Source organism: Pantherophis guttatus, chromosome 4 (genome assembly GCF_059756535.1).
Source record: "Pantherophis guttatus breed Tessera chromosome 4, ASM5975653v1, whole genome shotgun sequence".
Classification (NCBI taxonomy): domain Eukaryota; kingdom Metazoa; phylum Chordata; class Lepidosauria; order Squamata; family Colubridae; genus Pantherophis; species Pantherophis guttatus.
This window is the reverse complement of record NC_142066.1, coordinates 1,269,245-1,284,172: the sequence shown is the minus strand read 5'-3', so window position 1 is coordinate 1,284,172 and position 14,928 is coordinate 1,269,245. Positions and strand designations below refer to the sequence as shown.

Sequence of the window (14,928 nt, the reverse complement as noted above, 5' to 3'; positions counted from 1 at the left end):
TTGTTTCTAATAGTTCTTTCAGGCTTGCTATGGTTATCATGCAAATATCTAGCTTCCTTTTTTGTTAATGTGTCTGTCTTTATTTTATGCTGACTATTAGTCCAAGTTTTGGTTTTGTTCTTACTTTTGTTAATATTTTGATTTTCTGTTGTTCCTTCCTCGCAAGATATCGTATCTTTACATTTATTAGGAAATATTTCATTAAGGTGCAATTTTGACCAATTGGCCTGTTCATGGAACACAGCTGTTCTGGATACTATAAATTTGTTATTACTATCAATAAATCTGTACCCTTTGGTTCCAGTTTCGTATCCCATGAATCTTAATCTCCTGGATACGTTTTCTCCCTTTCTCCTCAATTGTTTAGGTATGTGTACGTCTGCAGTGACTCCAAATATGTGCATGTGTGATAATTTGGGTTTTCTATTGTACATCACCTCATATGGTGTCTTATTCACAATACTGGACCAGGTTCTATTTTGAGTGTAATTTGAATAATGTAATGCCTCTGACCAAAATTGTTTGCCTAAACCAGCATCCTCTAATGTGCACCTAATCATGGTTTGTAGTGTGGAATTTTTCCTCTCTGCAACTCCATTTTGAAATGCAGAAAAAGGATTGGACGTGAAATGTAACATTCCTCTATCCTTTAACCATTGGGAGAATTCTTTAGACATGAACTCACATCCCCTATCTGTCATAATTTGCTTTATTCTGATATTATGTTGTGTTTCTATACGTTTGTAGAATTCCTTAAATTTCTGAAATGTTTCATCCTTGTGCTTTAATGTGTAAACAAAACCATATCGGCTGTAGTCATCCACTATTGTTAAGAAGTAACGTTTTCTATAGGTAATTGAGGGACTTAATGGACCAACTAAGTCCATATGTACCAAATCAAAAATATTGTTAGTTGATCTGTTAGATTTTTTTGGTCTGGGACTGGTTTTTAGTTTGGTGGATTTACATACTGAGCATTCCAAATAATTTTCACAATTTTTTATTTTGACACCTTCTGCGTGTTCAGTCATTTTTTGTACTACAGGAAAGCTTGCATGTCCTAACTTCCTGTGTAAGATGTGAGCACACTCATCATGAATTGGTTTACCTATTTTTGGTTTCTTTTCCTTGTATGTATTTTTGTGATCATGAGTTATTCTACACTCATCATTGTTACTGTTACTGACATTTTCATCATCTGCTTCAATACAATCTTCCATATTTGAATCAATGTTATGTAAACATCTTTCTTTAGTTATCAGATAGGGTAGACCTCCTTTTATCATTACAGTACCTACATTTGTTTTGTTCTTTTCTATAGTTGTTTTCCCCTTTGAGAAAACTATATTGATATCAGATTCTCTGCTTAATTTTATGGCACTTAGTATGTTGTGAGGTATTTCTGGGATTAATAATACCCCCTCTATTTTCCCTAGACCAGGCAAGGTCACATTTCCTTTGCCTAGTACTTGAACCTTTTCTTGATTAGCTACCTTTATCACAAACTTATCTTCTATAAATGAAGATAATATACTTTTGTTGTTGGTGGTGTGATTTGTTGCACCAGAATCAATAAGCCAATTGTTATTCTCATCCTGCTGTGTTCTGGTGCTGTCTTGTTTATTTAGCCCATTCAGTGACCCAGATTTCCTCTCTTTTGAATTTTCTCTACCCCCTCTACCTTCTTTGTAATTTGGTGGACTTCTATATTCGTGTCTATCTGTGGAAGATTGTCTGTAATTATATTTGCTCCTATATTCTGGCCTATGTCTCTCTCTTGAGACTTTGGGGCAGTCTCTTCTACTATGTTCCCTGGATCCACAATTGTAGCATCTAAAGGCCTCATTATGTTTATCTTGAAAGACTACTTTCCTAAAAGGTTTGTGGTCTGTTTGGTTACTGGATCGATTTTTTCTTGAATTGTCTTCTGCTATCAATTTGTTAGATAGACTTTCTATGGATAAATATCCCAAATTAATGGTATCTAAGTGTGACATAAAGCTATCCCATGATGGATCAAGTGAATTGATAATAACACTTTTCATTGTTTGATCTGAAATCACTTCCCCCCTCAATTGTAGCTCAGCTCTTATTTTGTTTAGATTTATCAAATGCTCACTTATAGAAACCCCTGGTTTTACTCTAGAGGAAAAGAAATCCTTAGACATTCTTGTGGTTGTAGTTACGCTATCGCTGTGAAATAGATTAAACATGCATTGAATTATTTCTGATACAGTTAGGTTTGGTTTGATGCTATGATACATTGCAGGAGACACGCTAGATATTATTATGAAAAATGCTCTATGATGTAAACAATCTATTTTTAAAGTCCAAGGTCTTCTTGGAGGGCTAGTTATAAAGAATAGTAAATTTTCTTTCATGAAAATAACCTGAAGCTGTTGATACCACTCTTGTAAATTAATGCCATCAATTCTAAGTTTTGGGAAGTCACTGGGTAAGTTACCTACGTTATTCTGTCCATTACTTACAACCTGGGGCAGTCCGTGATCTCTCAAGTGCAGGAAATTACAGAACGGCATTGGGATGCTTGCAATGAGTCTGCGCGGTTCTCTGGCCAGTTCAAGTCCTTCTGGGTCGTCTACGTAGTTTCGCACATGCGCGTTGCTCATTTCTTCTTTGGTGGCGTCGTGGAAGGTTCTCTCCCTTTCAGCTCTCTCGATCCGCTCCTCCTCAGATGAGTCGGTCTCTGGCTCGGTTTTTGGGGTTCTGGTGGTGGCGACGGTTCTTTTCTTCTTTTTGTGTGCGTTGGTATTCGATCTTGTCTGTGGTGTAGGGCGAAATCGGCATGGCTCTCTGGGCTCGGGCGTTGTCGCTTTCGAAATCAGGATGGGAGCGTGCAGGTCTTGAGTCGCCGGTTTGATTTCTTGCTTCTTCGTAGATGTCTTGGTAATTTTCAGTCTTGGCCCAAAAGCAGCAAAAAGCGTTTTCATTGCTGATTTTACTTGAGATTTTGTTAAATCGTCTTCACTTTCTGATTTTGGATCATCTGAAGAGTTTGAGACTTCTTTCTCACTTTCTTCGTCTGATAGTGTTTTTCGCGCCAGAAATTTTGAACTGAGCGTTTTGATTGGCTCTGCTCCATTCTCTTTTGAAGTTCGTTGAAACCAAGATGGCTGCCATTCAAAATTTCGCGCGGGATCACATCTTTTCTTTTTAACAACTATTTTCTCAGTAGTCATCTCACTTACGGTTTTTTGATCTTTGGGTTTTTCTTTGATGACGTTTTTCTCTCTCGCTGCTCCGCTGTTCTTCAGCATCTCCTGGAGGTCCGCGATGAGACTTTCATCATTCTTTTGGCTTTTTAGTATCTTTAATATCTCTGACCTGAGTTCGTTATTTTCTATTTCGATTTCTTTCTGGTCATTATTTTCACTCATTAGTTCTTCTTCTTCAGTGGTGTATTCTTCGGATTCTCTCGAAATCGCATTGGTGGATTCGTTGATCATCTCTTGATCAGTTTCTATTTCTTTGCTGTAGGCCCTGGTGTTGGGCCTATCTTTCTTTGACATTTTTAATTACTTATTGAGTCAATTAACCATCCTCTGCTACCAACTTGTTGCAATATTTTCAGGATCAGACTCAATAAAGATAATAGGAGTTAGAGCTTTAAATATATTTCTTTTTAATTATGATAGGCATTCTATATTCACCGAATATTCAAGGTAGAAGCAGCAAGAATGGTGAGGGTGGCTCCTTATATATACAAGGGGTGGAGCTAGGAATGGGAGTGGTAAGTTATGAATACATTAAAGTCCAAAGAATAAGTTAACCTCTGATGTTCCATATATACATTATTTACACATTGGAGAATAAGGCATTTACATCTGACAAGAAGTTGTGGGTGTTTGTTTCATCACTGGAGGTTACTAAGAAGAGATGGGACAGCCACCTGTCTGGAATGGCGTAGGATCTTTTGTTTGAGGTGGGGGCTGGACTAGAAGACCTCCAAGGTCCCTTCCAACACTGTTATTCTGTTAAAAAAGAGACAGGGGCTCCGAGGGGGTTCATTTTGACTTTTTTTGACACCCCCACCCGCCCCCTCTGACGCCCCTTCCCCAGCGATCCCTTTTGCACGCGGACATTTCCACTTTGGCTGATTAGCGTTATCTGGAGAAGAGGAGGAGGGCATCTGTTTATTCATTCCTTAGCCTTAGAACCTTAGACCCGTCCCCCTCCCAGCGATTACGAGGGCTTTCCGGGACTTAAAATGCAAATAACACACTCTAGAAACTGTTTCCAACTGTAAGGGCAAATAGACGGCAAGTTTCTAACAAAAGCACGGCAATGGGAGATGTAATTCCTCACCGTTGGAAGATGACAGCTAAGAGAATGGAATGGAATATAGAATGGAATAAATATATAGAATAGAATGGAATGGAATGGAATGGAATGGAACAGAACGGAACGGAACGGAACAGGACAGGACAGGACAGGACAGGACTGGACTGGACTGGGATGAAATGGGATGGGATGGGATGGGATGGGATGGGATGGAATAAAATAGGAACGGAACGGAACGGAACAGAACAGAATAGCATAGAACAGAATAGAAATAGAATGGAACGGAACGGAATGGAACAGAAATAGAATAGAACAGAACAGAACAGGACTGGACTGGACGACTGGACTGGACTGGACTGGACTGGACTGGACTGGACTGGGATGGGATGGAATAAAATAGGAATGGAACGGAACGGAACAGAACAGAATAGCATAGAACAGAATGGAAATAGAATGGAACGGAACGGAACAGAAATAGAACAGAAATAAAATAGAATAGAATAGAATAGAATAGAATAGAATAGAATAGAATAGAATAGAATAGAATAGAAATAGAACGGAACGGAATGGAACGGAATGGAACAGAACAGAGTAGAATAGAATAGAATAAGTAAGAATGGAATGGAATAGAATAAAATAGAATAGAGAATAGAGAATGCAGAATGCAGAATAGATAGAATAGAAAATATAGAGAATTGAATTGAATAGAAAATAAAACACAGAACAGATCCAAATAGAACATAGAATACAGAAAATACAGAAGACAGAGAATAGTATATAGAGAATAGAACAGAACAGAATACAAAACTCTTTAGCCCAGTGTGGTTACCCACACAAGGAATTTATCTCTGGCGCAACGTATTTGCAAAACAACCCGAGAAAGTCATAAATAATAGTTTTCACTTCTGCAAATCTGTGGGCAGACCACAAATCTACTAAAAAGAGAGAGAGAGAGAGAGATCACTCTAGCCAGCGAGCCAAGCTGCATGCCTCTAGCAGGAGAAGAATTGTTTAAAAAATATATATATTTCTGGCAACCAGTTAATCTGACCTGGGCAACAAATTCTTGGCTGACTTTTGGGCATTCCTCCTTGTGCTTTCCCCCTAATGTGAGGCTTGTCTACTCCTGTACCCCGTAGCCGCCCCCCCACCCCTGCCCCCCCGATGGCGCCGGACGACGGGACCGAATGGCTGCTGCAGCTGCTGACCGAAATCCAACTGGAGCAGTTTTACACCAGGATCCGAGATGAGCTTCACGTCACCCGTCCCAGCCATTTTGACTACGTCAAGCCCTTCGACCTGGACCGCATCGGCCTGGGGCGCCCAGGTGAGGCGGGGAGCGTGGGGTTGTGATGCGTGGTAATGTGCGTTATTTCTGCTCAGAGTTGACGCCTCTCACAAGACTTCCAAAGTTTCTAGTCCTCATGGGGTACAGGAAGGAAAGACTGGGGAGGGTGCACGGCACAAAAGGAGGATGAAACCAGAGTTCAAAAGTATGTTTTAAATAAATAAATAAATAAATAAATAAATAAATAAATAAATAAATAAATAAATAAATAAATAAGTAAGTAAGTAAGTAAGTAAGTAAGTAAGTAAGTAAGTAAGTAAGTAAATAGGTAGTCCTCAGTTTATGACCACAACAGAGCCCAAAATTTATGAGGTGGCGGTGAAGTGAATGTTCGCCCTGTGTTACAACCTTTCTGGCCACCGTCGTTAAGTGAATCACTGCGGTTGTTAAGTGAGTCGCACGGTGGTTCCGTGAATCCGGCTTCCCCCGTGGACTTCGCTGGTCAGATGGCCGTAAAAAGAGGATTGCGTGACAGCCTCCGCCCCCCTCCCCCGCCGGGACACTGCGACGGTCATAAATATGAGTCCGTTGCCAAGCGTCCGAATTTTGCAAGGGTCACAAGTGTGGAAAGCGGTCGCTAGTGACCTTTTTCAGCGCCATTTGTAAACTCTGAACGGTCGCTAAAACGGTTGCAAGTCGAGGATGCCTGTAACGGAGGAGTCTGCAATCAGTGATGCCATCTCTCACAAGGCTTCCAAAGTTTCTAGTCCTCATGAAGCAGCAGAAAGAAAAAGCTGGGTGTGATACAGGGGTTCAAAAGGGACGAAGGTCTATTTATATTGGATATAAAGTTCTCCCTTTTCCGAGAATGGCTATCAAGTGGATAAAAATAGCATCTTCCCTCCCTTCATTTGGCAACTTTTTTTTTTTAATTTGTAATTTTATTAAAACACATATTGGACATTTACACAACATACAACATATAAATAACTTTTCATATTTAAGCATTGTTTCATAGTGGTCTTCCAGTTATTACTTTAATTCTCCTTCCCCTTTATCTTAATTTATTACTCCATCTTCCTCCTCTCCTTTTCTCTTTTTTTTTTCCTTTTTCCTTTTTTTTTTCCATTTTAGTTATGTCATTACGATTATACATTTCTACCTTCATATTATATACATTTTTATTCCACTCCGGACATCACTATTTTGTACTTCTATTTTTTTCTCCTAATAGTTATTGTTCTTTATGGTTAGTCTTAAGCCAGTTATACCATTTATTCCATATTCTATAATATTCTGTCTCTTCTTTTTCCTTGATTTCTTTTGTTAATCTGTCCATCTCAGCGTATTCTAAAATCTTATCTATTAGTTCTTCCTAATAAAAGTTTGGCAACTTTTAAGACTTGTGGACTTCCAACTCCCAGAATTCCTCAGCCGGCAAAGATTTACCCAGAATTCAACACGGACAGGACAAGAAGAAATGTAAATAGACAACTTTATCACATTTTTTTTTCCCCCCATAGAGTAAGTTTCTTAATAATAGATGGTGGGAATGCGATAGTAGATGTAATATATCTTGACTTCAGCAAAGTGTGGGGAAAAAATGGCTGGCTGAGGAATTCTGGGACTTGTAGTCCACGAGTCTTAAAAATGACCCCAGACCTATAGAAAGGAATATTATATTTGGAATCATTTCCAAGAGATCACGAAGCCCCCTTAAGTCGCCCATCGAGGCAAAAGAGTCTTGCCGGCATCCTTGATTTGGGTTCGAATTCGTTTTTTCCCTGGACTGAGAAATTTTATCTTACAGGTCAGCGGCGGCTCGAAGAGGCCTTGAAACGCCGGAGGGGTCAAAGCCAGCGTCCCAAGTCCTGGGTCTATAAGGTGAGCGCCGGGGACCCTCCCTCAAAGACACACGCCGGGTGGGTGGCTTCGTATAATACGCTCGCCCTGGGATTTCTGCAACGGTGGGAATCCGGCTGTTCCCCGGGACAGATTTGGGGAAGCGAAAGACAAGTGGATTTATTTGTGGGGTTGGGTGGGGGGCAGTGATACCCCAACTTGCCAATAGAGGAGAATCTTTGTAGCCTTGAACTGGGGGGGGGTCTCTGAGCTTGGTGGTTTTCTTGCAGATGTTTCGTGACCCAACTAGGGAACATTATCAGTGCTGGAAGGGAGTGGGGTTGGAGGAGGAGGAGGAGGAGGACTGTGGGTGCTTTCTGAGTTTGGGGGGGATCTTCTGGCAGACGTTTCATGACCCAACTGAGGAATAGAATCACAGAGTTGGAAGGGACCCTAGAGGTCTTCTAGCCCAACCCCCTGCTTAGGCAGGAAACCCTACACTAGAAATGCAACTTCCCCGCTACCCTTCCTTTCTAGCACTGATGCTGTTCTCTACTTGGCCCATGAAACGTCCTCTAGCAAACAGCCAACCTCAGCCAGCCCCGAGGACTCTCCACCCATCACCGCGTTGTGCAAGTAACGCAAACGGTGGCATTGGCAACGGCGAGGGAGCCAAACCCCGTCCGCTGTCATTTGAGCCGTGTGACCTCATGACTTTGTCATGTCCCCCCGCGGATACTGGCGGCAAACACGGCACCGTGTCTGCCGTCTTCTTCCTTGCCTTTAAGACCTTCCCGCGAATCTTCGTCGGCTGCACACCTGGAGGGCACCGGAACAAGTTAAGCCGGCTGGCTTTGCTCGGTTGGCGACGAAAATATGCCCTTCCTGCCTGCCGTTTGGAAGGAAGTTTAGGATGAGCTTGTTGTGGTTGTTACCGGTTGTTTTATAGCCAGCCAGATGTCCAGACTGGTCTTTGATATCCACCTCTGGAGGCCCTCCCAAACTCCTAAAAATAGGCAGATGTGCTCCTTTGATGCGTTAAATAAAAGGCATCGTTGCGGAATGGAAGCTATATTTTTATTTATGACAGCTGGTTTCCAAATCAGCCAGAGGTTCAGACTGGGTTTTATTATATTTTTTGTTTACTTCTCCGGTCCTTCTCAAACCCCCGAAGATAGGCAGATGTGGCTGTTTGATGGTCTTAAGGAGGGAAGCTCTGTTATTACTCTGTGGGTTGCAAAGTCAGCCAGATGTTCCCACTGGATTTGGCCTGTTTACCCACTTTCCCAAAGCTGTGTCTGATTGATGGCTCTTAAGGGTGGGCCCTTGTATTATGCTTGGTTGCAAAGTCAGCCAGATGTTCAGACTGGATTTTATTATATTTTTGTTCACTTCTCTTTTCCTTCCCAAACCCCCTAATGAGCAGATGTGGCTGTTTGATGGCCTTAAGGAGGGAAGCTCTGTTGTTATGGTGGGTTGCAAAGTCAGCCAGATGTTGAGACTGGATTCGGTCTTTTTATATCCACCTCTCCAGACCTTCCCAAATACCTAAGAGAGGCAGATGTGGCTGTGTGATGGCATTCAGAGTGGGAACTATATTGTTACAGTTGGTTGCAAAGTCAGCCAGATGTTCAAACTGGATTTGGCCTGTTTACCCACCTTCCCAAACTCCTCAGATAGACAGATGTGGCTGTTTGATGACCTTAAGGAGAGAAGCTCTGTTGTTATAGTTGGTTGCAAAGTCAGCCAGATGTTGAGACTGGATTCGGCCTTTTTTATCCACCTCTCCAGTCCTTCCCAAACACCTGGAATTTGTTTGATTGATGGCGTTAAAGGTGGAAGCTCTATTATTACAGTTGGTTGCAAAGTCAGCCAGATGTTGAGACTGGTTTTGGCCTTTTTATCCACCTCTCCAGACGTTTCCAAACCCCTAAGTGAGACAGATGTTCTGTTGTTGGTTTGAGCTCTGAGTTTGGTGATGTGCTTGCAAGCGTTTCGTTCCCATTCGTGGAGACATCTTCAGTGCGCTTTGGATTGTGCAGACAGATGTGGTTGTTTGATGGTATTAATTTAATTTAATTTAATTTAATTTAATTTAATTTAATTTAATTAATTCAATTTATATGCCACCCCTCTCCGAAGACTTAGGGCGGCCATTAAAGATGGAAGCTCTATTATTACGGTTGGTTGCAAAATCAGCCAGATGTTCAGACTGGATTCGGCCTGTTTATCCACCTCTGGAGTCCTTCCCAAACCCCTAAGACAGACAGATGTCATTTGACGGTGTGTTTGAAGATATCTCTGAAGGATGTCAGCTCTCCCAAGCAAAGCTGCCTTTTGCAATTGACCGATGGGGATTTGGTCAATGCCGATGGTGTTCCAGGGGTGCTCCAGATGTTTTGGGATTGCACCCAAGGCGCCTCTCGCTATTATGGTTAGTTGCACACTGAGCCAGATGTTCAGACTGGGCTTGGCATATTTGTCTACCGATGGAGCCCCTTCCCAAAAACCTTAGGATAGGCAGATGTGGTTGCTTGATGATGTTAAAGCTGTCACTGCGGGATGGAAGCTGTATGATTATTATAGTGGCGTTCAAAGTCATCCAGATGTTGAGACTCGATTTGGCCTTTTTATCCCCCTCTCAATTCCTTCCCAAGGACCCGGGAGAGACAGATGTGGATGTCGATGGGGTTAAAGGACTCCTTGCGAAATGTCAGCTGTTCCAAGTCAAGTTACCTTTTCTTTCTTTCTTTCTTTCTTTCTTTCTTTCTTTCTTTCTTTCTTTCTTTCTTTCTTTCTTTTTTTTCTTTCTTTCTTTCTTTCTTCTTTCTTTTTCTTTCTTTCCTTCCTTCCTTCCTTCTTTTCCTTCCTTCTTTCTTTCCTTCCTTCCTTCTTTTTCTTCCTTTCTTCTTCTTTCTTTCTTTCTTTCTTCCTTCCTTCCTTCCTTTTTTCTTTCTTTCTTTTTATTTTTCTTTCTTTCCTTCCTTCCTTCCTTCTTTTCCTTCCTTCCTTCTTTCTTTCCTTCCTTCCTTCCTTCTTTTTCTTCCTTTCTTCTTTCTTTCTTCTTCCTTCCTTCCTTCCTTCCTTCCTTCTTTCTTTCTCTATTCCTTCCTTCTTCCATTTCTCCATCCCTTCCCTTTCTCTCCTTCCTTCCTTCCTTCCTTCCTTCTTTTCCTTCCTTCTTTCTTTCTTTCCTTCCTTCCTTCTTTTTCTTCCTTTCTTCTTTCTTTCTTTCTTCTTCCTTCCTTCATTCCTTCCTTCCTTCTTTCTTTCTCTATTCCTTCCTTCTTCCATTTCTCCATCCCTTCCCTTTCTCTCCTTCCTTCCTTCTTTTCCTTCCTTCTTTCTTTCTTTCCTTCCTTCCTTCTTTTTCTTCTTCTTCTTTCTTCCTTCCTTCCTTCTTTCTTTCTCTATTCCTTCCTTCTTCCATTTCTCCATCCCTTCCCTTTCTCTCCTTCCTTCCTTCCTTCCTTCTTTCTTTCTTTCCTTCCTTCCTTCCTTCTTTTCCTTCCTTCCTTCCTTCCTTCCTTCCTCCCTCCCTTCCTTCCTTCTCTATTCCTTCCTTCTTCCGTTTCTCCATCCCTTCCCTTTCTCTCCTTCCTTCCTTCCTCCCTCCCTCCCTCCCTTCCTTCATTACAATTTATGCCCTTGGCAGACAGCCTCCATGACGGTCACAACTCAAGGACGCCCTGTGTCGTGATGTTGCTTTTCGACTCTGTTAGTGACGTTTTCCTGCCTCTTCTCAGTGGCCCAGAGCTGTCAAGATTTGGGCATTAAATTCTCCCGTGGGCAGCTGCTTCGTGGGATCGCCAGAGGCAGTGGTGCCACCGTGCCCCTTTCTCTTATTTTTTGCCCCTGCCAGATGTTCACAGGGGCGCGAAGCCCAGAAAACGAAGAGACCCCCAACCCCCAGCCCCCGGCCCCTTCCCGGCTGGACACGGACGCCTCCCTCAAATGCTTGATCAGCGAGTGGGACCTTCACATCTGCGAGCGGCTGGGCGACGGATGCTTCGGGGTGGTGCATCGCGCTGAGTGGCACGCGCCTGGTGGCGCCTTGGTAAGCACCTGGCCCACTGGTCCGTCTGCTGCTAAGCAAGAGGGACCCTGGCTTTCTTTGCCTGCGCCTGGCCGAACTAGGCGCCCGTGTCGTTACAGGCAGTCCTCGACTTACAACGGCACTGGAAAAAGTGACTTACGACCGTTTTTTCACACTTAATGACCATCGTAACAATCCCGCGGTCACGTGTCCAAAGTTCAGACGCTTGGCCACTAACTCCTCATTATGACCGTTGCAACGTCCCAGGGTTACGCGATCCTCTTTTTACGACCTTGGGACGAGCAAAGCCCAGAGGGAAACCGAGTCGCTTTAAACGACCATGTGACTCATTTAACCATCGCAGGGATTCGCTTAACAACTGGAGAAAGGTCGTGAGATGGGGCAAATTTCGCTTCACAGACGTCTCACTTAGCGACAGAAATTGCGGTCGTAAATCGAGGAATGTCTGTCCTGGGGGGGGGGAGACGCTGCAGTTTGTCAGAGAGAGTATTATGCATCCCAGCTCCCCCCCACCAGGAGAAGGACCTTCCCTGTATTTCCGAAAGACTTTTGCAGATCAGAATAGCCAGGAATATTGGGAGAAGGAAAGGGCACCTCCAGGTGATCCAATGCTGAGCCATTGAAGGCCCAATCGGCAACTGGCAGCCAACAGAGATCTTTCAGCCCACCAGAATCATGAGATTCTGGATTCTTGTGCCGGTCAGTAATCCGGCCACTGTATTTCGCACAGGTTGCCCTTTCTAGAACTTTCCCCATATAAAGCTGCACTATTGGAAGGAGACCAAGAGGTGATCCCCTCATCTGACTCTGGCATCCCCGAGACAGCGAGCGTTGTGTCTCCTCCGGCCTGTAGCCGACCTTTCTTTGCCTCTCTTAGATCCCGGTGGCCGTGAAGACGCTGCGTTCGGACATCTCCTCCGACCCGGGGGCCCTGATTGACTTCCTCAATGAGGTCAACGCCATGTGCTGCCTGGATCACCCCCATCTCCTCCGCCTCCACGGCGTGGTGCTCACCCAGCCCCTCAAGATGGTAAGGGGGAAGGCCAAGGACCCGCCTCCGGAGGTGGTGGGGGCTCCCACACTGGAGGATTGGACAACCATTGGCCTGAATGGCATAAGGTCTGCTCCTTGAGCAGGGGGTTGAGCTGGATGACCTCTGAGGCCCCTTCCAACTGATATTCTGTTAACGTTTCTAGTCTCCTTCCAATCTTTTCCTGGGTTTGAAGACCAGGAAGGTCCGAATAACTCTGCCGAGTTATTTTGGGGGGTTCAGAAGACGAGGCGACGGATCCGTGGGAGTTAACCCCTTTTTCTCTCGGCAGGTCACAGAATTGGCCACGCTGGGCTCGCTCTACGACCGGCTCCAGCCGCCTTTCCCTCTGCACCAGCTCTGGAGCTACGCCGTGCAGGTGGCGGGGGCCATGGCTTACCTGGAGTCCAAGCTCTTCGTCCACCGGGATCTGGCCGCCCGTAACATCCTCCTGGTCTCCGAGGACCACGCCAAGATTGGCGATTTTGGCCTGATGCGCCCGCTGTCCAGCAAGAGTGACCGCTATGTCATGTCCGCCCATCGGCGCATCCCGTTTGCCTGGTAAGTCTCCCCGAAGCGGGGGAGGATTTAACCACCTCTTTCCCCCCACACCCCATCTCCTCAGGCGGCTGGTGAACCCTCAGAGGTCATGAGGACTAGCGCCTTGCCATATATTGTCAAGACCTGAATGAAGGAACGTACCACGCCAGGATTTATGGGGGAGATCTGGGCTGGGAGGGGTAAAATGATGGGGGGGATCCCCGAGCAGAGAAACGCACCTATCAACCTCTTACTAACTAACCCCTTTGCAAATCATGGTCTGTTTGTGCTTAAAGAGCGAATCTCGGCTTGCCAATTTTCTTCCGCTTTCCATTTATCCTGATTTATATTTCAAGCCGTGCTAAAGGATTGGTGGTTTATGCAAGCAGTCCTCGATTTACGACCACAACGAAAGTTATGTTGCGAAGTGAGACGTGTTCAGTGAGCTTGGCCTCACGGTTACGACATTTGTTAAACGAACTGGGGCCGTTGTTAAACGAGTCACCCGGTGGTGACGTGAATCAGGCTTTCCCCCCGTGGATTTTCACATGTCAGAAGGTCGCCAAAAAGGGGGGGGGTCACGTGACCCCCCTCCCCCGGGACGCTGCGACGGTCATAAATGTGAGTCAGTTGTCAAGCGTCTGATTTTTGATCCCGAGGCTGCAGCGTGAAAAATGGTCGTTAACGAAGTCACTTTTGTTCAGAGCCGTTGTAACTTTGAACGGTCACTGTTGTAAGTAGAGGACTACTTGTACAAGTGGTCCTCAACTTACGACTGCAATTGAGGGGCCCCCCCCCCAATTTCTATGGCTAAGGAAATTGGGCGCTCGATTGTGGTCGTAAACCGAGGACCCCTTCACTTTAACACCAGCGTAACTTATTTGAACCACCCCCTCCTGCCCTTCCCAGGTAAGCTGGGGTGGGGGCTTCCCCCAAGCCCCACCAGGTGACTGACACCCCCCCCCTTTTCTGCCCTTGCAGGTGTGCCCCCGAGAGTCTGCGCCTGGGCGTCTTCACCAGCGCCTCGGACGTCTGGATGTTCGGGGTGACCCTTTGGGAGATGTTCTCCTACTGCGAGGAGCCCTGGGTGGGCTTGTCGGGCAGGCAGGTGAGACCGAGAGGGGAGGGGGATGGTTAGTGGCCTAGTGGTTAGAGCCCGAAGCCTGTTTGGGGCATGATGGGAATTGTAGTCCGAGACCTCAATCGACCCATGGGACAGAAGTTGCCTTCGGAAGCTGTGGGAGCTTCATCCCTGGAGGCTTTCCAGAAGAGACTGGAACATGGTGTAGGGTGTTCCTGCTTCGGAGGAGTGGGGTTGGACTAGATGACCTCCAAGGTGCCTTCCGACTCTGTTAATCTGTCACCTGTAAAACTTCGGGAGGTGGTAACGGGTCGGCCAGCTATGGGCCAGAATGGGAACGGTTCAGAAGCCGCGTGCTTTCCGATATGGCGATAGGGGTGGAAATGCTTTGCCAGGAGAGGGCAAAAAAGTCAAGATGGCAGCCGGGCAACGGGGTATTAAAAAAAACCTCTGCTTGATTTTTTTTTCATCCATAAAATGGGCATAAAAATGGGGAAAGGTTTGAGGACGGCTGCTATCTAGAGGCAGTTTGGCAGTGTTTGAGGGGTCAGGCTAGAAACCAGGAGACGGTGAGTTCTAGTCCCACCTTTGTCATAGAAGCAGCTGGGTGACTTTGGGCCAATCACCAGGAGACTGGGAGTTCTAGTCCCACCTTAGGCAAGAAAGGGACTGGGTGACTTTGGGCCAATCACCAGGAGACAGTGAGTTCTAGTCCCACCTTAGGCGAGAAAGGGGCTGAGTTACTTTGGGCCAATCACCAGGAGTCTGGGAGTTCTAATCCCACCTTA

At 45.1% G+C, this 14,928-nt stretch overlaps 1 protein-coding gene across 1 annotated transcript in view; it reads left to right on the top strand.

Annotated features, from left to right (window-relative positions):
* TNK1 (tyrosine kinase non receptor 1) overlaps nucleotides 1–14,928 on the top strand; it is a 30,738-nt gene that overhangs the window by 8,462 nt on the left and 7,348 nt on the right. The window contains exons 2-7 of the mRNA XM_060684693.2: nucleotides 5,442–5,629; nucleotides 7,401–7,474; nucleotides 11,295–11,489; nucleotides 12,367–12,519; nucleotides 12,812–13,080; nucleotides 14,041–14,167. Of these exons, the coding sequence (XP_060540676.2) occupies nucleotides 5,467–5,629; nucleotides 7,401–7,474; nucleotides 11,295–11,489; nucleotides 12,367–12,519; nucleotides 12,812–13,080; nucleotides 14,041–14,167 (981 nt within the window). The 5' untranslated portion in view covers nucleotides 5,442–5,466. The remainder of the gene's footprint in view (nucleotides 1–5,441; nucleotides 5,630–7,400; nucleotides 7,475–11,294; nucleotides 11,490–12,366; nucleotides 12,520–12,811; nucleotides 13,081–14,040; nucleotides 14,168–14,928) is intronic.